The sequence below is a fragment of the Alternaria arbusti genome (assembly GCF_024043155.1).
Source record: "Alternaria arbusti strain BMP 1465 chromosome Unknown scaffold_3, whole genome shotgun sequence".
Classification (NCBI taxonomy): Eukaryota; Fungi; Ascomycota; class Dothideomycetes; order Pleosporales; family Pleosporaceae; genus Alternaria; species Alternaria arbusti.
In genome coordinates, this window is record NW_026249943.1 from 1,886,635 (window position 1) to 1,908,028 (window position 21,394).

The window sequence follows — 21,394 nt, forward strand, 5'->3', positions numbered from 1 at the left end:
AGTGTCGATATTCTACGCCGCCGTCATACTACGATCGACGGCCAGGGTGCTGGAAGAAGAAAAAACGAGTACACGATCACAGGCACGGCGGGGGTGCTGTTGGTGATTGTCGTTGAATTTGCGTGGTGTCTGAGCGCATGAGGGCTAGGATATGCCCGCCGCGCGCATATGTGCCGCCTGCCGAATGATACATACAGAACCGAACGCCCTAGCTCCATTCATGCCGCGAAGTAATAACAGTCGTACGATATAGCACCAAAATGTGCTGGAGGGTATAGCAAATCTATCAGGCACCACAATGTGCTCATTTTACTCGTTTTACTGCCTCCTGATCTCATCAGGCGAGCAGGTGTCGGCGGGCGGGAGTAAGCGCTGGTAGGACTGCTCGCCGACTATAGTCGACTCCCTGTGATTAAGGAAGGTGCGTATGCGCTCGTCGCGATCTCCACTTGAGCTCAGAGTGGCATTCCTGCTCCGGCTGTACTCCATACTCGCCTCGCGGTGGATCTGGTCGCGCCGCTCTATGACCGAGTTGTTGAAGGTGTTGAATCTAGTGCCCTGCACGACGCCGCCTATGCTGACAAAGGCGAAGATGAGGGCCATGAAGGTAAAGTTGGACATCTGAATCGTGCGGGCGTCTGTGTCCTTGGCGCCGCCGCCGTTCTCGTAGTGCCAGCGCTCCCAGTCCTCCCAGGTCGCATTGGTACGCGGATCCGTATTCCAGCGATGTGGATCATAGTGCCAGTCTTTATGACGGGGGGCCATGGGCATCTGGTGGTGACCGGCCCAGCCGTGGCCCCAGGCATCATACGCTTTGCGTTTCTGGACATCGGAGAGGATGTCGTGGGCGGCGACTAGCATCCGATAGCGCTCGAGACGCACGTGGAGGGGCAGCTGGGCGATGGCCGACTCGGCATGGCAGCGGTCGGGGTGGTAGAGCTTGACGAGGGCATAGAAGCGGTGCTTCGTGTAGGCGTCGCCCTTGCGGCACTTCAGGATCTGGTAGGGCGTGGGTGTCTTGTGCGGCTTCACGGCGTCTGGCCACCTGAGCAGCTCTGCGTCATCGCGGTAGGCGGGCGCGTCCTGGTGTTGGGCGTAGGAGCGTCGCTGTGTTGCGGCCTCAGGACGTGCGAATCTATGACGGCATGACTTGCCCGGCTGGGGACCTGAGCAGCTCCCAGCGTGGGAATAGTAGAGGGGACTGAGGTTAGTGTACGAGGGCAGGAGGATGGAGCACTTCTTGGGCAGCATTGTCGCGCACTGGCAGGCGTGGACGGACGCGCATCTCCAAGCTTCAGTCAGGTGTCAGTGTGGGAGACGGCGTGCTGCGTGTGTGGGGTGCTGAGGCTGGTGGCGTCGGCGCATGGGCGATCGCAGCAGCCCGCGGGCGAGATAGACGCGGCCGGCGCCATCACTCACCCATCGGTACCTCACGCTAAGCCGCTTGCGTGCTACATGCGACACTCTGGATGCGAACAGGAGTTGGCCGTGGTTGATAATTTTTCCACGGCCTCGCGCGCCCTCCAGTCCTGCCCGACGCGACTGCGACGGCGCCGGCGTCTCAGCCAGGCAGCCACCATGCAGGTGCGGTCTCTTCCGCTCTCCTCCAGTTGCTCAGACCCGATGCTGGTGGAGCCCTTTGCTCCGCGACTCAGCCTGTCTGTTTGACGTGAACTCCTTCGCCTCGCTTGCGCATGCCGTGCGAACCTCCCCCTGCAGCGACACAAACTCTCGGGTCACGACGCATGAAGTCGACCCTGCATCCAGCCAGCCGCCCAATGTCTTTGTCCTCCAGGGTGGGCTAACTGTGGGGTCTAGAGGGGGCATCCTTCTGCTATAACCCGTTTGCTATCACGCCTCTCGTGCTCTCCCTCCCTCAGCTCCCTCCAGCCTTTGCTTCGTACAGTCCTTTCCGTCATTCACTTGCCTATATATCGCCCTACCTTCCATGTTGACCGCCTCCCGCCCCCTTCTCCCCACCTACAGCGCCCTGCATCAAGCCATGGCAAACACACACGACAGCAACGGACACCCCAGGGAAGGCTACCTGAACCTGACCCGGCGCATGGAGACTGAAGAGGAAGACCAATTTGACGTCGATCTCACCATCTTAGATTTCCTTGTCTACAAGGCCATTGACTTGGTCTTTGAGTGGAAGTCGAGCAGTGATCCATACCATTCAGATCTGCCCAATGCGCTCGTCAACATGACTGCTGGTATGACTTGCGCCTGTTACGGCAATGCATCACGTGCTCACGACTATCAGATTGGAGGACATTCCTCGGGCACAGACACCATGGCCGACGCCTAGATGCCAAGGCGTCATTTCGATCGCGTTTGTTGCAGTTTGCCCTGATCTTCACACATCGGCTGCATCACGACGAGACCTGGACAACCGAAGAGTCGCTGAATAGTCTGCGCGAGCAGAACAAATCCCGTGGCGAGTACTGGCGGCAACGAACTCAGCATCCTTCTGCGCTCCAGTACCCTTTCGACCAGCAGAAGGACTTTCCTCTTTCCGATGGCGCTCTTTACGAAAACCGCTCTGCTCTTGCCTCCGCACTGAGAATGCCGGTGGATCAGCGGAGGTGGGTGACCGATGTAGCAGGCACGCCCTCGCTCCACTGTTTACTCCCTGTCTTCATCGAGCTTACCGCCGCACGTGTCAATATGGATGACGATTGGCTGCCAACGGCTGAGTGGTTCGACTTGGCAGCACATTTCATGCTACAGGCTATCATCGGCGAATATCTTCGTAATGGTGCTTACGGTGACGAAGCTTTTAACACCATCTTCGCCTATGGCTGCCCTGGCGTCGAACGATGGGCCGAAGAACCAGCGGACGTGGCAGCAATGAGGAGACTCTTCTGTGCTGAAGGTAATCTTCGCGAAGAGAACTGCGAGTGGACCAGGATCAAGCGCCAATACATCAACGAACTAATACCAAATGGTCGGGCGCAGTCAAGTCTACAGGCGATAGAAGCAGCCCAGGAACGATATCCGTACGCCGAGTTCGAAGAGAAGCTACTATCTTTTCTCAAATATCTCCACGAAGGCCTCGTCAAGCCAGATCTCGCGCAAGTCGAAGAAGGTCGCATCAACATCGACGGCAACGAACTGTCTGAAGCAGAATCACGAGCCATGATCCAGCGCATGGGGCTTTGATCGACTCTGCGTCCCCAATTTCTTTAATCTCGGGCGAGCTCGGAGGAGTTTCTTCGGCGGCCTGAGTACGTGTTTTTCGGTTGTCTAATCTTGTCTTTTTGTACTAGCGTAGGCCGTTCTTGTTTATACGTTTTTTCTCCAGTTTGCGAGCTATTCTTTTGTATTATTGTTATCATCTGTACCAAAAGTCATGTAGCTTCGCGCGTCTTGTACCATATACCCACATCAGCTAGTTAGGTCGCCGACACAGGCTTGTAGTCGGTGCAATCACACATATTTCAACATCTCGATGACTACTCTTTTCTCCCGCTACTCCCCATAAAAACTCCTCTTCGAACCCACTGCCACATCCCTAGTGTCCCTCCTCAATCCATCGCTCCGAGCACGTCTTGTCATGGCCACATTCTGTAGGTAAGTGTCGTGGACCATCTTGTAGTCCTTTCTCTACCTCTTACAACACAGACGTCATCTTTACTCTCCGGCATGAGAATAATGCCACCAATCGCATCAGCGCGTATCGCATCTCCCTACAAATCTCAAATTGATTGAATAGTGGAGTATACGGACCCACGACACGCGCACGCTTGTACCCGACACTAGTCACACAAAGACGCTAACAGATGTGTGGATTTTGTTATCATGGTAATGGTGTGATTCTGAAGATCAAACACTCTTGATTTGATTTGGGAGAGATACAGCCTATCCTTCAACCTACTCTTACATGTCATCAAACGTAGCGGTGCCCGCCCTAAAAGGCGGAGGTATATATACAAGAAAAAACACAAACAGTAGCTGGTAGATCAAACAGCAGAGTAAACGGCAGTGCATCCGCGTCCACACTCCACCTTTTGTTCGAATTCGACTGTGCGGCCATTGACCTTGACCTTATTTCTTGGTGTGATTTGGAAACGATGCATCTCTTTTTCTCTTAGTTGTTTTCCGAATCCGCCGGCAGAAGCAGCTCGCTCTTGCTCAGCGGCTTGGTCAAGTGGTTGGATGTATGTTGGTGTGGCTAGATTGCTCCGCTTGCCACTGCCAATCTGGTAGTATTCGTTGTTACCCCAAAATAAGATGTCGCGACCCCAGTTTGTGTCGTTGTCTGTGAGCTTCTTCGACCGACCGGTCACAGCGACGCTGGCAACGTTGTCGAGGATGGCGGCGGCATGGGTTGATCCGACTGAGATGTTCAATAGACGTATCGGAATTGCAGTGTTCTTGGCTTCGTCCCACTCAAAGAGGCCAGAGAACGCGGGGACCTTGACGGGGTCGGCCTGCGTGTGCACCCACCGACCAACACCGAGTTGACCTGTGAGGCCGAACCCAAAGGCCCATGTGTCTGCAGTAGTCTTGTTTCCTTTGGTCGCTTCAACGGCGAGGAAAGACGTGTTGCCGCCAGCGAATACATTTGTCACTTTGCCTAGCGAGCCAGAGTATAGCTTTTGTGTTGGGAGAAGAGATGGCGCATCTACGCTTTGCGCTTCAGCGTTGTACGGGAAACCTAATTGACCGGAGGTATTATCGCCGAAAGTAAAAGCTCGTCCTTCGGAATCACAGACTAAGCTGTGGTAGTCACCAGTAGCGATCCTCTTGACGGGGAATCCTTTGAGGGTAGTGACCTCGTGGGGAATGTCGAAAGCGCCAGTGGGACGGCTCTCGAATGATAGACCCGGTATTCCTAGCTGACCTTTGCTAGGGAAGTCTTGTGAGCCTGATGCGAAAGAGAAGACGCGGCCAGAGGAGGTGAGCATGAGCGCGTGCTCTAGCCCGGATGAGATGTCCGTGACGCGCTCGCTCCATCCGAGGTTCTCAGGTGTACGGTTGCGATATGAGATGTTGTTGGAGCCACCCCAAAAAGGGATCCAGGATGTAGATGGCGGCTTTGGGCCTTCCTTCTGCTCCGCCTGTGAAACGGGTATCGAGTATACGGTGCCACTCTTGGACAGGCCAATAATACGATCGCGGGAGATGGCGAGAGAGGTAAGGTTATGGCCCGTCAGAGTCTTGGTAGGCTCCTTGACGTCGTTTGCGAAGGCGGTGCCCCATTGTAGAAGATCGCCCTTCTCGTCAATGGCTGCGCCGAAGTTTCTGTCGAGCTTGATGTCCCGCAACAACTTTCCGTCGAAGAAGGTCAAGCGTCTTGGTGTCTTGATGTACTTTTCGTCAGAGTCGGGTGCCACGACCTTGCCTGAGTTGGAACCCCATGTGTAAACTCCAGGGTTCTCCCAGCTCTTGATGACTTGAAGATGCTGCGAGCTGATGATATTTCTATTGTCGTCGACCGATGTTGCCTGCCGCCGTGGCGCTTCAAACTTCAGCTCCGGTTCCTCTTGTTCCTCAGCGTGCGCATCTCGTATGATCGAGTCTCCGTTGCACCATTGATATGCCGTGGCGGTAGCCCAGAGCGCGCCGACGGTGGCTATGGATCGGACGAAGTGTTGCTGTCGTCGTTGTGCATAGGGGTGGGATGCTGTCCGGACGTGTGATTGCGGGGGTCTGGTCGCTATGTTCCTACATACTCGCGGGGCATGCGGCGTTCGGAGGGTCGCGCGTGCTACACACTTTGTGCTGAGCATAGTGTGGTATATGGCGTGGTGGGCTCGTAGTGGCAGGTGTCGTCCCGTGGGCGTCTGGATGAATCAAGAGAGCAACATTTGCAGCACGATCGAAGGTCCGATTACGGTTGGAGCATTGGTAATTGGACAGTTTGGATAGTTTCTCTAGATCGTAGCTGCGTGATCAATGACGCTCTAGACTTGCTCCACACTGACAGATGAGTCTAGCGCCAATTAGGCCTAGCACGACCTGCTGGACCCCCACGAGCATCACCGAGCTCCGACATGTGGAAGCTGGCGTCGTGTTTCCTGTCTACACACAACAAATCCACCAACCCCCGAACTGCGCCAGAATGTACGAGGCAGACTCGTGGTACACTGCCTTTGTGCCGCGCACCGCCAAGCCCCAGGAGAAGGGCAAGCACCGCCGCAGAGAGAGCCTGCTTAAACAGGAGAACGTAAGCCCACCATCCGCTGCCTGGGTACGTCTGAGCACTTCTGATGATTGTACTTGCAGGAGAGTCAGGCTGACTTCGAGCGCGCAGAGGCCATCGCGGAAACAGCAGAGGACGATCGACCCGGCAAGCTCAATGGCCCTCCACCGGCCACCGTGGCCAGACGCGCCAAGTCGTACAGCGACTTCTACACCGTCGTGCGGGCACATCTGAAGAAGGAAAGAGCACTCGAGGAGAAGAAGCCACGTGGGGAAATCAGCACCGAGCTGGAGTTTGCCGACTGGTATGGCGGTGTCAGCGATGAGCTGCTCGAAGCCAGCCACGAGGAGTACAGACTCTACCAGAACCAACTACACATAACGCGAAACCACCTCGAGAACATCATCTCCGACACAACATCGACCCTCGATATTCTCTCTTCCCTCTCCGAATCCTTCAAGATCGTCGAAGCCCAGACGAACGCCTTCCGCACACAATGCGAGGGCCTCATCGACGACCAGAAGCGCATTACGAAGCTCGCAGACGATATGGAGCAGAATCTACGATACTATCTCTACCTCGAACCTACCACCAAACGACTCAATGCTCCGGGAGCAGGCAAGATTGTGCGGGGTAAAGAATTCGTCGAGATGCTGGCCAACCTGGACAGCTGCCTCGAATACATGCAGGCGCATTCCAAGCATCGCGAAGCCGAAACGTACCGATCCAGATACAGACTGCTCCTTACCCGTGCCCTCACCCTCATCCGCGTCCACTTCACCGAAGCGCTTCGCGAAATCGCAGCCGATGTGTCGAAGCGGATAGCGGACAGACAACTGAACGACACCACAATGTCTGCGCTGTTGTATGCCAAATTCCGCGTCGGCGCGCCGGAGCTGAAGAGTATAGGCATCGAGATACAAAAGCGGGCAGTACTGCCAGCTGGAGCAGCGCCAGGCGGAGAAGCCGAATACCAGAGTTTGATGAACGAGCTGTACCAGAGCTACTCAGCCACCCGTGGCCGACTTATACTTCCCATCGTTACAAAGAAAATCGGAGAGATCGCACAAGCTCCGAGCACATCGACGGATCTCGTAGCCTTTGCGAGGAGCAGCATAAGCTACATACGTGGCATATGTTTCGACGAGTGCGACTTATGGCGAGAGTGGTTTGAGGGTGATGGCGGATTGTACGACTTCCTCGAAGCTGTATGCGAGCCTTTATACGACTACCTGCGACCGCGCACTATCCACGAGACACAAATACTCAAGCTGTGCGAACTCTGCACACTGATACAGACACGATACATGGAGGAAGAGGAGGAGGACTCGCCAGTTGAGGCGAACAAGCTGGACTTTTCTGTCATTGTACACCCCGCACTGCAAGATGCACAAAACAGATTGGTTTTCCTGTCGCTTGCGATCCTGCGAGACGACATTGAGAGATACAAGCCTAAACCAGAAGACCTCGACTACCCTGCGAAGAACAAGAAGCACACCATTTCCGGGACGAAGTCAAATCAACCCGTTCTGTCTGGCAAGAAGCAGCCGAAGTCCGAAGTCCCACCCACCCCTTTGATGCCGAAGACGCCCACAATAGTCGAAGACGACGATCCAGATGCGCGATGGAACTTCAATACCGAAGCGGCCTTCAAAGACTGGTACCCTACATTGCGCAAAGCGATCTGGTTGCTCAGCAAAATCTACAGGCTTGTTCACGTAAGTCCTTCAACGCTCGCATGTCCTTCCTCATGCTAATGTGCTCCTAGTCCTCTGTATTCGATGACCTGGCTCATCACATCGTTCACAGCACCACGCTTTCTCTCGCGCAAGCTAGCACGTTGCTTGCTAAATCCGCCTCACCCACTGATGCCGCCCTCTTCCTCGTATCGCACCTCCTTCTCCTCAAACAACAAATCGTAGCTTTCGACATTGAGTTCGTCACGCCGGAGACTGAAGTCCAGTACAATTTTGCGAGCCTCACGAATACTTTCTGGGAGCTGCGTGCTCGGGGCGGCCTCTTCAACCCGCGGAATCTCGTCGGTCTTTTGATACCCAAGGTCGTAGAGAACATGTTGGATGCCAAAGCTGAAGTGGATGCACGCCTGCGCCAAGCGATCAATGACTTCACTGGTCAATTCGTCGCTAGAATGACGGCACCGATCGATACGAAAGGCAACAAAAAGGTGCCTGTGAGTGAAGCTCCTGCGCGCACGAGCAAGATCCGGCAGAACATTGAGCATGAGACGCCGTTCCTGAGATCGAAGCTGGAAGAATACATCACCGACGCTCGTACACGCGAGATGCTTGTAGCAGCTGTCATGGAATCTGTCACCCAAGCATACGAAGACTGGTACGACTCGTCGTACTCGCCATCTCTTTCCAACCAAAATGGAGCCAACAGGAGCGCCAAGGGCAAAGGAAGGGAAGATGGCGTCTGGGATCCGGACGTGTTTAGTGAGTGGTGCGGCAACACGTTCAAAGTTGGCACGCTAGGACTGGGCAGCATGGATGATGAACAAGAGGATTATCAAGATGATGATAGCGATGCAGACAGTATGGGTGCCACTAGCGGGAGATCAGGCACAGAAAGGACAGGAAACACGGGTCTGAGGATCAAGATGTGATAGCTTCCTGTAAGCCGGATAAAATATGGAATTATCTATCATGCTGGTCTACAGTCGAAGCACCATCACCATGCTATCGGAAAGAAATCTACTGTGACTTCCCTTCCACAGTCACTTTCCGTAAACACAGGCATCTTCTCTTCCTCCATCTTCTCAACAATATTCACTTCCGTTTCTGCATCGCTCTCCGACTCTAGCTCTTCCCTCTTCCACGCATTCCGCTTCTTCTGTCTCGCTTTCCGCCGCCGCAATGCGTTCTTCTCGCGGCGTTCAATCACATCACTTTCTTCGCCTTCCTACTATAATTGATCAGCATTATCATTACTGTCATGGCAGTAGTCAAATCAAAGCAAGAACTCACCGAGCTAGTTTCGCCAGAATCCGTTGTCGCTGCGCGGAGCGAGTTGTAGATTGAGGTTGTGCTTGATACAGAGAGCAGCTTGATTGGCGGGTATTTGGCTTCGTCCTCGGTGTCACTGGCTATTTCTGTTGCCATTTCGGAGGTCGTGGTGGAAGGTGAAGGCGAAGAGGAATGCGCGGATGAGTCTTCGTCTTCGCTTGAATATCGTCTTGCCCTTCCTCTTCCCTTTCGCTCTTGCGCGAGTCTCTTCCTCGTCTGTTCATTCAGTTCTTGCTGTTTTCTCGGTAACACGTCGTCGTCTCTCTTTGCTCGCAGCTTCGCGACTTTGTATGTTTGTCTTTCTTCTCCTTGCTTTGGTCTGGCACGAGACTCGTACTCCTCAGAATCCACACTGCTGCTACTGCTGAGGCTATCATGCGCCCTTACGAGAGCTCCCCCACACTGCTTCTCAAAGTTCTCTGCGACGTCAAGGACGGACTTCATCGATGCTTGTGCGGCGTTGTATGCTTTGCCCGAAAGACCAGAAACAGACAGTTGGAAGGCCATGTAGAGGCGAGTTGATGGAGCGCGTCTTGGTGTGTGCGTAGGTCTCGATATCACTTTCTGACTCACTGTCAGACCGAGTGCTACTCGCTTCTTTCCTATAAGGCAAAGTCTTGGAGCGGGTGAGACAGGTGGCGGAAGCAGGTGGGGAGGATTTGTGTTTCTTCGCCACAGAAGCTTTTGCTATCGCTTCTTGAGCTCGTCTCTTTGGCGATTTTCTTGTCTCGTTTACTGCTGTCACATCTTCGTCTTCGTCTTCTTGCTTGATATTCACGGTGCTGTCTTCTATGTCGATGTCGCGCGAGTACCCTATCTCATCCTTGTCATATTCGACGGATACTGTCGATGCACGGAGTGACCCAACTGTAGACCCGCGTCCCGGTGTCACTCTGGTGATGGTGTTGCGGGAAGGAAGTCTGGGACGCGCTTTGCAGGCTCGGGTTCGTGCCATGATGAGACTTCGAGTGGTGTATCAATAGATCTTGGGAGAGTGTTTGGAGGGGTAGACACGTGTCTTGCTTATGGGGTTACAACTTAAAAGATGGCATCGGTTGATTGAGATAATGAGTGCTAAAGGCGAGATGCAAAGCAATTGTTTGTCCATAATGCAAGTGTGCAACACAGAAAGAACGTCAAAGAAGTGGCGGGGACGACTTGATGACAGTTTGAAGCAACGTTCATTCCTAGCAAACTTTTGGTCTAGGACATTATTCCTGTGTAAAAAAAAAGGCACTAAAGATGGCTAGAATTCATGTCGCATTCCGCAATGATGTATCCAAAAGTATTTCTGGCACGAAGGAATTGGAATCATAATACGATAGAAATATCATTACTGTAGTAGTGTGAATGCTTAGGGCAATTCTAAAGACTAAATGCATAACGCCGATCCCATGCAGAGAGAAAGAAGTCAACTATGTGATGCGAAAATTAAAATATGCAGAAAGAGACCGTCGTTAAGATCAACTGTAGTCACCACGCTGCCCGTGCCACATGCAGCAGATTCCACCAGGTGCTCACAAAGGCACAATCGAGCCACCCTGAGAAGCAAGCGGGTCAACAGAAGGCTGTTTGGTGACGGTGTTGACTGCATTCTCTTTGTACTTTGCAAGCGTCTTGTCGGAGTTGAAGTTCTGGTTGATAACACCGCTCATGCCTTTCTGGCAGTGGTTCCCGTTGGTCTGCGAGCAGTAATACCAGATAGGGTTTCTGTCCTGCACAGTAAAGGTGAAGACGTTTGGTGCTTCACCCGCGGTGGTGTTGAAGTTGAAGCCAGAGAAGATGGAGTTGTCGCCGCCGAGAGGCTCGCATGGCTTGTCGAACGAGGATTGCACGAAAGTGTGCGCCTTGGGGAGGAAGTGAAACTCCATGAGATCGCCGGGTTCTGCGACTACGTTTTCGGGCTCGAAATGTAGGCCGCCGTTGGCGGTTGTGGAGCCGGCGAAGACGCGGTGGACTACTCCGGTAGGCCGGACTGGCTGTGCTGGCACGGCGACTGTGAGGCCAACCAGGGCAGCGGCTGTCAAGGCGAGAGATGTGAAGGCAACCATATTGTCTGATGAGTTTATGTGTTGATGTTGTGGGAATGGTGACCTGACAAAGAAGCGACTAATGCGATGATGACTGGGAAGCAGAGACGAGCTATGAAATGCTTTCGATGATAATAGGACTGTGGATGCTGTGAAGAGAGTATTTTGATGTAGAAGATGTGATGTCGATGTAGTGATGAAGATGCTGTGAAGGAGTTGATGTATTGATGATGAGATTAACTTGACAGGCAAGAGTTTCTCTAGATATATACTCGTCTGGCGAGAGTGATCACAAATCAGAGGTTGCTGATGTTCTACACATAGCCCTCGGTTGGTGAACTTGCCGTTTAATGGTAAGCTGTATCCTTCGTCAGTGCAGTGTCGCATCAGGCCCTTCACACGACCAGAATGCGGAGAATAGCATGACAGGATGCCTAAGATAGACAGGTCACATCTCGCAAAGGTCATCTCGGATGGAAAACATCCCAGCGTTTGCTAAACACAGCTCCAATAAGCGTCCAGCAATCCTGTCACTGCGGCTGAAATAGCTGACCCAGGGCGTGGCTTAGCTCCACCACGAGAAACAACGAACAGCGCAATCGTCAGCAATTTACTACTAGGCCTCGATCAAGTTCACTGTAGAGGGTATTCCGGGCGTAATCACAACATTCGCTGCAGCTCGTAGTGTTGGTTGATGCTCATTGAACATGTTCCGCATGCGCCTTTGCGATGGTGACCCACGTGTCGACGCCTAGCAGGCAAGGACGACGGGGACACCACACAGGTCCAACAGCTGAGTACTGTGCCACAGTATGACATTCCTCCCGTCCGCTAGATGGTCTTGGTCTTGTTTGTAATTGTTGGCTATTTTCGGCTTTAAGTGAGCGCTTATAGATCTGGGAGGGGCTGCCCTTTCGAAAACCAAGTAGGTACATGCCGAGACGCCTCTTCGCCGCTCAAGACCTCATTCCGGGACCCGAAACAGCGTCGCTTGCGCGTTATTATTTCCAGCGCGTATTGAGCCCCAAAGGTTCGGGGCTGGTGATGTTGCGACGGAAGTCCGGGTCGTGGTGGAATCGGCCACGCGGCGCGCACGCGAAAGCAAGCCTTCTGGGAGCGATCTGGCGTTGCCCACCTGGGTAACGTCCGTGCACGAGGCTCGTACCAAGAATACCACCATCAGTACTGATGTATCTGCATAGCTTCAATCTTTTGTTTCTTAGTCATCGGTCTTGTCCAAACTCGCGTAAGACACTTGTAGGATCCTAGAGCGATTGCCTAGTAGATGCGCTGATCCTGTCCCCATGGATGATCTGTGGAGGCCGCTAGTGAGCTACCGTTAACAAACACGGTGAAGTCTTAGTCGAACTCGTGAAGGCGGGGCATGTTTCGTCAAGACGGTGGTGAATGGTGGTATATCTTCTCTCGGGCGCGAAAAAGGATATGAAGACAGCGGTGAAGTAGCAGATCTGGCGGTCAAGAGTCTTGTTAATACATCCTTGGGGCGACCTGGGCCGAAAAAGCAGCAAAGCCGCGCTGCGAGGTTCCACACCACCACAACACTGTAGTGGTGTGCACAGGGAGAATTGCTTTGCCAGGTCCTGCATTGCAGTAGTAATGATAGAGTCAAGCGAGAATGGAGGTGGTGTAAAATTTCATTATTTTCTTCTTTCAAGAAGAACGCCAATACATGCTAGCTCGTGACTGCGGAAATCATCCAAAGAAAACATGCTCTATCAGAGACAACACGCTTACATGCAAGCAGCGCCGTCAATGCCAATGACCTTTCCGTTGACCCAGTCACCGTCTTGGGAAGCAAGGAAGCAAACGACGCGGGCAATGTCTACTGGCTGACCAACACGGTTGTGAGGGGACCATGTGCAGGCGTACTCGTCGACTTGGTCGTCGCTGAGCTTGTCACCATCGGGAATGTACTCGCGGCAGACGGCGTGGTACATGTCGGTCTTGATGCCACCGGGTGCAACACAGTTGACGGTGATCCTCTTCTCGCCGGCATCTAGGTTGGGTCAGTAGATGAAGTGGAAGTGAGCATGATGTGACTTACCGATAGCCATGCACCTAGTGAATGTCTCAATGGCTCCCTTTGAGCCGGAGTAGACAGCGTGCTTGGGTACGCCCTTAGCCTGACCGGTGATGGATCCCATAAGGATGATGCGACCACCCATCTCCATCCTCTTGTAAGCCGCCTTAGCGACGAAGAACTGGCCACGGGTGTTGATGGTGAAGACACGGTCGAACTCCTCGGGTGTGACGTCCTTGAAGTGACCGAAAGAGACAACACCGGAGTTGGAGCAGCAGATGTCGAGCTTGCCGAAGTGGGCAACAACGTCGTCCATCAGCTTCTCAGACTCCTCGACGTTGCCAACGTTGGCCTTGAAGGCAGCGGCGTCTGAGCCATTGCCGAGTGCCTTGATCTCCTTGACGACTGCCTCAGCACCCTCGACGGCGTTGGCGTAGTTGACAGCGACCTTTGCGCCACGCTTGGCGAGCTCAATAGCCATCGCCTTTCCGATACCACGGCCTACATGTTTGTTAGTATGGGAGGTGAAGCTTGGGTATGATAAGCTTACCTGAGCCGGTAACAACGGCGACCTTGCCAGCAAGGCTCCATGTCTGCTCAATTGATGCCATTGTGATGTGTTGAGGTGTTGAGATGTTGAGTTGAGGAGTGTGAAGGTGGTTGTAGTAGTGATGAGAGTGGTTGTGATGATGATAATTCCCTTCCACGGTCAAGACGAGTACATATATACCCTTTCGCTATTCGGAACGCCAGCGGAGACCGCGTTCAGTGAGTAGCTCTTTTCCATCTGCTCCACCACCGGTATCCCAACATCCATACCACTCCCCCAACTCGAAGCGTCCGGTTCGGCACTCAGCATCGCCCCCAGGAGTCGTGAGTCCTAGGGCTGAAACTGTGTACCTGCGCCGCATCTGTCCCGTAGCGTGGTCCCTGTCCCCGTAGGAGAGCCTGAGCCTCAGGGACAGACCGTCGGACAGAGGGGCCGAAGGGGGCAGGAGCGCTTGCGATTGGACAATTCCCACGAGCTGCGAGGGCCGACCGAGCAACACCAAACTTCCAGCGCCTCTCGTGCAGCACGCGCCCGTTTCACGAGATCGAAACATCTTTTTTTGTCCACCGCGAGTAATGCTGGCATCTTATTGAGTTCTGCTGGTGAAGCACCAGGTATGACGCTGCGAAGACTCGCGTTTGACAGTGACAACGAATCGCGAGGCTGATGCGACACCGGCGGCATCGAAACATCTATTTTCGCCTCCTCGCATGTCCACCATCAGCAGAGAGTCTCTGCTGGGAACTCGTTGCTTCGTGATGTGACGCGAACAGATTCGAACGTCGCTGCGACGACTCTGTCCGTCGTGGGTAAGCCCAGGACCGTGGAGTTCTGAAGATCCGACACGGTCATGTGACGTTCTGGGACAGACTTCGGATCCCTTGGAACGGTTTAGCCTGAACTCGCTCAGGGTTCGGCAGGACTTCGACACGCCCGTGTACTGGAACCTCAATGGCTCCCCATACACCAACGGTCATCATGACTCCCTGAGTGCCGTAGAATCCGGACTCGACCCGGTAAATGGAAGTGTGTTACAAGTCGGCCAAGCGTGGCTGGGTCTCGCCATCAGAAATGGGTGCTGCCGGCTTCCACAGCGGGGATCCGTCGACAAAACGTCCGTGCGTTTTTCACTTCACTTCATCTTCCAACTGCTGTACCGTCGGGATGGATGGTGTGTTCCAAACGGTGGGCAACGAGCTGTGAGCGTTCTCATCTCGAGTACAAGTTGTTCAAGATAAGGGACCTGCGCACAGATTAATAAAGAGTCCATATACGAGCGACCATAACCGAGCACGTACACCGACGATGCATACCAGTCTTTATCCAGATTACATACCTGTACCAAGAGCACAAAATAGCTGCGCGTCTGCGTGCGAGGTTTCCAGTACTCTGAATCCCCTGTTCTGGAAACAGGGAGTCGTCTTCACCGGCCATGTTGTGTCTTATCGACGGCGTCCGTTGACCCAAAGTTGCAAACCAATATGCGTCTCCACCACCACGCATCGGCCCTTTCGTCCCCAGAACGGCTTGCTTTCAAGCGATAGTATCCGATCGTGGTGCCTATACATCCAGCGCTGACGAATATTTCGGATGCTCTTCGTGTGGCGTTTCTGTTCTCGCAGTACTAGCCGCAGGGGTGACCCGATAAAGCCACACGAGGTGGAATGTCACTCTCTAGAAGACTACTGGGGATGCAAGGGGCTTACAAGAGTTCTCTTGTTGGGAAGGCCACGCGTATAGACGCCCAGGGTGGATGCTTTCGCGTCATGGCATCAGCGCGGCAGAGCGTAGCGGACAATCCTATGTCAGAAATGCATCATCCGTCAAGGGCTATGTAATCGTGGGAGCTACCTACTCACCAACTAGAAGACTTGCGCCCTGATTGCTCAGAAATATTGAGAAATATCAATACTGCACGAATCACATACCTTCCCGGTCTGAGTACGGGGTGGTGTAGTCGTCTCAAGGAGCTCTTTTGTGGGGTTGTCAGAGCTATACCTGAATCGATTCATTTCCCCCTCATTCCGTTTCCCGTCAAACACATAGCGGTGAAAGAGGCTGTTGTTGGGCGCTTCACGCGACCTTCTGCCAGATCGCCCTATGCTAATGCATCCTTTCACGGGACAGCTATGGTTTCCATTATCGAACCTCGCATTCGCTTTTATATGTCTTCTAACGATGCTCGTTTTTGTGCCTACTAATACAACAATCTTGTAACTGACCGAAAACATCGAGCGATGCACGATCTGGATGATAGAAATATATGGAAGTACTTGTACAGCAGTAGTGACACAACGAAGCCTCCGCTGACACAAACCGTTCGGTTACTACCCGGTAAGTCCCCGATGCTTAACTCAAGCTCGGCTGGCATACGGAAGTGCATTGATCGGCACTGGGCGTGTCTTTGACCAGGATAGCGCGTCCAGACCACCATATCCATCTCCACCTCTTGATAGGGTGAAAGCCGCAACGGCGACGAAAATCTCCGACATACCGACCGTTGGATGGAACTCACGAGGGGTCACTCGCATGTTCACCACCCTCTGGTGAGTGATATACATCAAAGCCCGATGGCACGGGCCAGCTACATCCTGACAGCTACGGCTGTCGTGCGGGCATCCGTAGGCTTGGCACGATCTTCGTATCAGACATGCGGATTAGAGCAAGAGCCACTGCTCTGGGTACTTCAATGTTGGAAAGTGGTCCTTCATGTCGTAGGTTATTGTGATGTGTAACAATGGCCGCTTGGAACCGAAGGATTCTAGCCGCTCCTGTGTGCTCGAACAGCCAGTCATCTTGATTAGGGCTGCATATGCTACCTCCATACGCAAGAAGCCACGCTGAACGCGTAAGCTTGTCAAGCAATGAGCCTGCAGCAAGACGTTTTGGTACCGGCTTTCTGTCACTGTGATACGGAAGCATACTGCATATACCCATCCTTCGACTTAACGGCCAGAAGGAATCTGGTTAGTGACTCCATCGGGTAGTGGTCTCCATTCTCCGGCCACATTGAGGGCTGGAGAAGTCCAAATAAGGCGGCGATCGTAAGACTGCGTTACCGTTTGTTCGGAAGCGATGACGGGTTTCGATGCATCAGCACGGTTACTGGGGGTGAATGAGACATAGTACGATCTGGATAAAGCGGCACCATCATAGTGCGACGAAGTCCTTGCATAACATCCGCGGAAAGAGGAGAGGCGAGGGGACTATGTGGGAGAGGTTGAGGTACGTGCCTCAATACACATGCTTGCATTCTCCACGGTGTTACCCATACTGTTGGAAGCATATTGCAGACACAGTACTACTCCAATCAACTTCAGAAGTCTAAACATGCCACCCTGGCTCATTTGACTTCCCTCGGCCATTGTTCACTTCAAACTCGAACCCTCTACTACCCTTGCATCGTTCGCATCTGACGAGTCCACACCCTCGTAGGGCCACTCTGTTACATCCCACACACGGTTCGAAGAAACCCCGCCGCCGTAGTGCCGCCCTTACACACACACCATTCGCACTCTTAGCCTACCCCGCCATCAAGCCTCCAATCTCGAAGACACCAATTATCTACGCAATCCGACCCATGCCCTGCTTACGCTTGAAACACATGCGCGGGTTAGGAGAAAAACGAAGCAATCAAGAGCCCGCAGATAGTGATGACGGAGGGGCTACACGATGGTAAGGGATATATGTGTTGCACATCAGCCGTTACGCATACACACATGACACCATCGACCATCGTGTCACGGAAGAGCCCCGCATCCACCATCACGACATGAGGAGGTTTCATCCGAAGCTGAGAGCCTCCTGCGAATGAAGATGGTCAGTATGCTGTCACTGGCAGACTGGTCGAGGAGACACCCACCGTTGCTTGCGACCAGCTGGCCGAGGATCAGCTGGAAGCACTTCACACTCATCGTCAACAACAGTCCGCTGAAGTGTATAGGTTTGCTATTCCCAAGTCGGTTGGTGCTATTCGATCATCATGTCTATGTACTATACATTATGGACTGCCTTGCAGTCGGTTCTGATGACCTCATTCCAGGCACGAAGCACCTCGGCGACCGAGACGGACATCACTCGACGCCGATGCTGTGTCTATGCCCTTGAACGCCAACCAACGCTTGGAACCTCGCGCATATCCTTCCCAAGCATCCTGAGATGTCGATGCTGATGAAAAACACCCGAAAGAGATGGAACGAGATAAGAAACGATGAGACGGGAAACACCTAAACACCCGCTAATACATCATGAGCTCGTGGTGGTACGGTGTAAGACAGAGAGAAGAGAAGAGATGGATGTGGGAGGTTATCCTCGCGCGAGTTTCTCGAGTTTACTACGAATGCCATCGGAGAACCTGGTGGCAACACCCTCATCAAGGACGTCGATACAATGCGACAAGATCGCGAAGCCGTTATCCAAGGGGACGTGTGTACCGTCTCGCTTGGTCAGAGTGGGGATGCCCTCTCTGCGAGACATGTACCTCAGTATGGTTGGGTGGTCAGCAGGAAGGCGATCCACAGAGAACGCGGAGTTCGATGGCTGATACGATCCTTGGTGGTTGGGACTCAAGGACTCGCCATGTGCCAGCGAATCAGTCCAGAAGACCAAACCCGCACGGTAGACGGCGCCAGCCCACCATGGCGGCCGGATACCTCTTGGCATCTCACGGATGAGTCGAAGGACCTGACCGGCGTGGGTGATGGCCTCCTGCACATCGGACAGACACTTCTTGTGCATCCACAGCATCTGCTGGTATGAGCCGTCCACGCCCTCTCGACGCGCAAGGCGCTCTATCTCTGGAAAGTTGGACACAGCGTTCAAGCTGATAAGATGGAACATGACAAGGTTGGCCTGCATCATCGGACACACTGGGTTGGACTTCATATACCGTTGCGCCAAATCGAACCAACGCCCTAGCAACGCTTGCACCTCCTCGAGACGCACGCGGGTCGACGCTGCTGTCAGTGCGCGATTCCGCGATCGTGAAGCGACGCTATCGGAAAAGCAGCTGAGAAGCTGGCAATACTGGCAGACCAAAGTCTGCAGGGGGTGGAGGAGCAGACGCAGGTGCATAGGTGTCAGATGAATCTCCTGTACATCCTGTACGACGATTTCGTCATCTAGGAAGTAACGGAAGAGATCTCTGAGACTGGGTGGTCTGGCCCCAGAGCCTACTGAAGAGTACCCGTTCGAGAACTCATGGACTTGGTTGAACATTTCAGACCACTCCGAGGCGGTCTGCGCTTGCCAAAGTCGATCCGAATCAGGCATCGGCGCGCCAAACTCTGTTACTGAAAACAGTGGAGCGGTATCGTGGAACAGCGATAAGTCTTGGTCTACCATGACCCAGGAGTAGATGAGGCTGCGCCAATATTAGTAAGTGCGTTCACGTGACGGTACCGAAGTTTTCAACACTTACCGACTGCGGCTTTCTTGCTGAAGCCAGTCCTTCCACAACGCATCCGTCGAAATGTTTCCGTTTATATGAGGCGTTGCTGGCGGTCGCACATCCAGAATACCGGAATGTCGCAACATGGAAAAATACATGCCACGCTGGCCCATAGCGATGTCCATCTGCCATTTGTCGCCACTCCACGCCGCCTGGACAGTGAAGAGGAGGGCTGCACGCAGAACGATAGGATCACCAGCCATGATGATGTTCTTCTCGATAAGGTCGAAGAGCGATATCCGGCAGGCTTCGGTGAAGCCACCAGTTAGCCACCTGGCCTCTATGGATGGAATGGTCATGGCGCCCTGCGCAATCATCATGAGAATGAGCAAACTCGATGCTTTATCGTTGTAGTTTTGCATCAGTTCATTAGTATCGAGTACACCTCTGGCGGAGGTGGGATAATAGCGTTCGAAAGAGTTGGCGTATGATTTGAGAAAGTACTCCAGGACGCGAGCAGGTGGAAGAAGAACGAAGTTGGAGTGAGAGGCCGTGGATCCTGGAGACTCGCCACTGCTGGACGAGCTACTGCCGTCTTTGTGGATGTCCAAAGCCTTGTGGAGGAAGCTTTGGGTGATGGCGAGAAGTTTGTCTCGCGTGGCTTCCTGCAACTTCGATACCGCGATTTGTCCGCCTTGTTGAAAGTCGGATTCATCCCACGATGGGGACCAGTTAGCCCAGCCCTCGTGGTTCTTGAGGCTCAGCTCTAACCGCTCGAGGTTGAGTCTCGCTGTGCGTGGACACGAGCTTGAAGCAATAGAAGGAGTGCAACGGAAAACAGTCCAGCCATCTTGAGCCGCGATAATGGCACCAAGATCAGGTATGCCGGCATCTGCTATCGAAGAGTGCCTGTTGGAGGGGTAGAACATCGAAGCCGAACTACCAATTTGCAGATCCGAAAAGGACTCGTCCATGCGAGGTGTCTGAACAGGCTGTCCAAATGTTTGAGCAGGCGACATTTCTGGTATCATGCCAAGGATGCCATCCTGAGGCGGTCCCATACTCATGTCCATACTCATGCTCATCATCAACGCGGGGTCTATCCGCATGGGATCAAAGGTTGTGTCCATGGGCATGCCGTTCCAAGGGTCCATCATGAATTGAGGGCTCTCATTATCGGATTGGTCCCGTACCGTTCTAACGAAGTCGTCATATCCTGACATAGGTGTGGAGGTGACGAAGCCATTCATGCCGGTCACCGGGGTGGGGAGTGGCGAAAGAAGCGACGATGATTGAGCAAGTCCGTTGGAAGGAGACTGGTCGAAAAAGGGCGGCGTATCAGAGATCGGCATATGAAGATGCAACGACTTCTCCTCGGGATTTATGTGTGTTGGTGGCTGTACCGATTGCGAGATGGAAGGGTTTCGTGAATGAGGGGCCGAGGGCGACTGCGATTGTCTTTGCGACGGTGGCTGGCTGTCCGGAATATGGGAAGTCTGGTGGATCTGAGCGGGAGAGGACTTCGACACCGCTTGTTTTGGTTGGCTATCGTGGTTTGGAGAGACATTGCCGGATGTGTTGTGGTTATCCGCGTTGCTGCCACTCTCGCTCGAATCCCCGCTCCCAGCCTCAGGAGGACCGCCAACCCGCTGGACACCTTTCGATGCCCGCCTTGTAGGACGCAATGTGCATTTCAGATTCCTCTGAGCGCACCTAGTGCACGGAAACTTCTTGTCACACTTGGTCTTTGTCTTCGCACAATTACTGCAGGCGATGGGCGTGCGGCCGGCGGACTTTGGTATTATGCCTTGCGGAGGGAGGCCCTCTTCGTTGTTCTGGTTGCGGCCGTGTACGGTGTAGTGTCTTTGCAAAAGATCTCTGAAGAGTCTGTCAGTACTTTGTTCCGAACGGTCGGTGCCACAGGATGAGGAAGAGCAAGGAAGGGTGCCACATACCGTCGAGCAAAGCTCATATGACATGTGAAGCATTTGAAAGGCTTGACGTTGGTATCTGCTCGTCCATAGTGATTAGCAGATATCCCAGAAGAAAGATTGGATAGTAGCTGGTGCGAGGAAGAATGAAAGAGCGAAAGACGAGGGGTCAACATACGAGTCAAGATATGTCGTTCGAGATGCTCGTCTCTGGTGAACGACTGTCCACAATATGTGCAAAAAACCATGTTGGAAGAGGAATTAGACGTGTGATCC

General features: G+C 53.4%; 8 protein-coding genes across 8 annotated transcripts; 2 read left to right on the forward strand and 6 right to left on the reverse strand.

Moving 5' to 3' along the window:
- Window positions 1-318: 318 nt before the first annotated feature.
- On the reverse strand, window positions 319-1,251 carry J4E86_003306 (uncharacterized protein; the record flags this gene model as incomplete). Its single annotated transcript, XM_051443862.1, has 1 exon — window positions 319-1,251. One exon carries the CDS (start codon window positions 1,249-1,251, stop codon window positions 319-321), a length of 933 nt encoding a protein of 310 aa, XP_051305357.1.
- A 751-nt stretch (window positions 1,252-2,002) lies between these two features.
- J4E86_003307 (uncharacterized protein) lies at window positions 2,003-3,165 on the forward strand (the record flags this gene model as incomplete). Its single annotated transcript, XM_051443863.1, has 2 exons — window positions 2,003-2,216; window positions 2,267-3,165. The coding sequence occupies 2 exons, from the start codon at window positions 2,003-2,005 to the stop codon at window positions 3,163-3,165; spliced, it is 1,113 nt and encodes a 370-aa protein (XP_051305358.1).
- Window positions 3,166-3,965: 800 nt separating this feature from the next.
- J4E86_003308 (uncharacterized protein) lies at window positions 3,966-5,738 on the reverse strand (the record flags this gene model as incomplete). The annotated part of the gene is made up of 1 exon (XM_051443864.1): window positions 3,966-5,738. The coding sequence occupies one exon, from the start codon at window positions 5,736-5,738 to the stop codon at window positions 3,966-3,968; it is 1,773 nt and encodes a 590-aa protein (XP_051305359.1).
- A 332-nt stretch (window positions 5,739-6,070) lies between these two features.
- Window positions 6,071-8,777, forward strand: J4E86_003309 (uncharacterized protein; the record flags this gene model as incomplete). Its single annotated transcript, XM_051443865.1, has 3 exons — window positions 6,071-6,175; window positions 6,235-7,869; window positions 7,920-8,777. 3 exons carry the CDS (start codon window positions 6,071-6,073, stop codon window positions 8,775-8,777), a joined length of 2,598 nt encoding a protein of 865 aa, XP_051305360.1.
- A 65-nt stretch (window positions 8,778-8,842) lies between these two features.
- Window positions 8,843-9,684, reverse strand: J4E86_003310 (uncharacterized protein; the record flags this gene model as incomplete). The annotated part of the gene is made up of 2 exons (XM_051443866.1): window positions 8,843-9,073; window positions 9,139-9,684. The coding sequence occupies 2 exons, from the start codon at window positions 9,682-9,684 to the stop codon at window positions 8,843-8,845; spliced, it is 777 nt and encodes a 258-aa protein (XP_051305361.1).
- A 1,010-nt stretch (window positions 9,685-10,694) lies between these two features.
- Window positions 10,695-11,228, reverse strand: J4E86_003311 (uncharacterized protein; the record flags this gene model as incomplete). The annotated part of the gene is made up of 1 exon (XM_051443867.1): window positions 10,695-11,228. The coding sequence occupies one exon, from the start codon at window positions 11,226-11,228 to the stop codon at window positions 10,695-10,697; it is 534 nt and encodes a 177-aa protein (XP_051305362.1).
- A 1,730-nt stretch (window positions 11,229-12,958) lies between these two features.
- J4E86_003312 (uncharacterized protein) lies at window positions 12,959-13,859 on the reverse strand (the record flags this gene model as incomplete). Its single annotated transcript, XM_051443868.1, has 3 exons — window positions 12,959-13,224; window positions 13,273-13,749; window positions 13,799-13,859. The coding sequence occupies 3 exons, from the start codon at window positions 13,857-13,859 to the stop codon at window positions 12,959-12,961; spliced, it is 804 nt and encodes a 267-aa protein (XP_051305363.1).
- A 4,244-nt stretch (window positions 13,860-18,103) lies between these two features.
- On the reverse strand, window positions 18,104-21,366 carry J4E86_003313 (uncharacterized protein; the record flags this gene model as incomplete). Its single annotated transcript, XM_051443869.1, has 3 exons — window positions 18,104-19,160; window positions 19,218-21,065; window positions 21,143-21,366. 3 exons carry the CDS (start codon window positions 21,364-21,366, stop codon window positions 18,104-18,106), a joined length of 3,129 nt encoding a protein of 1,042 aa, XP_051305364.1.
- Between the last annotated feature and the right edge of the window lie 28 nt (window positions 21,367-21,394).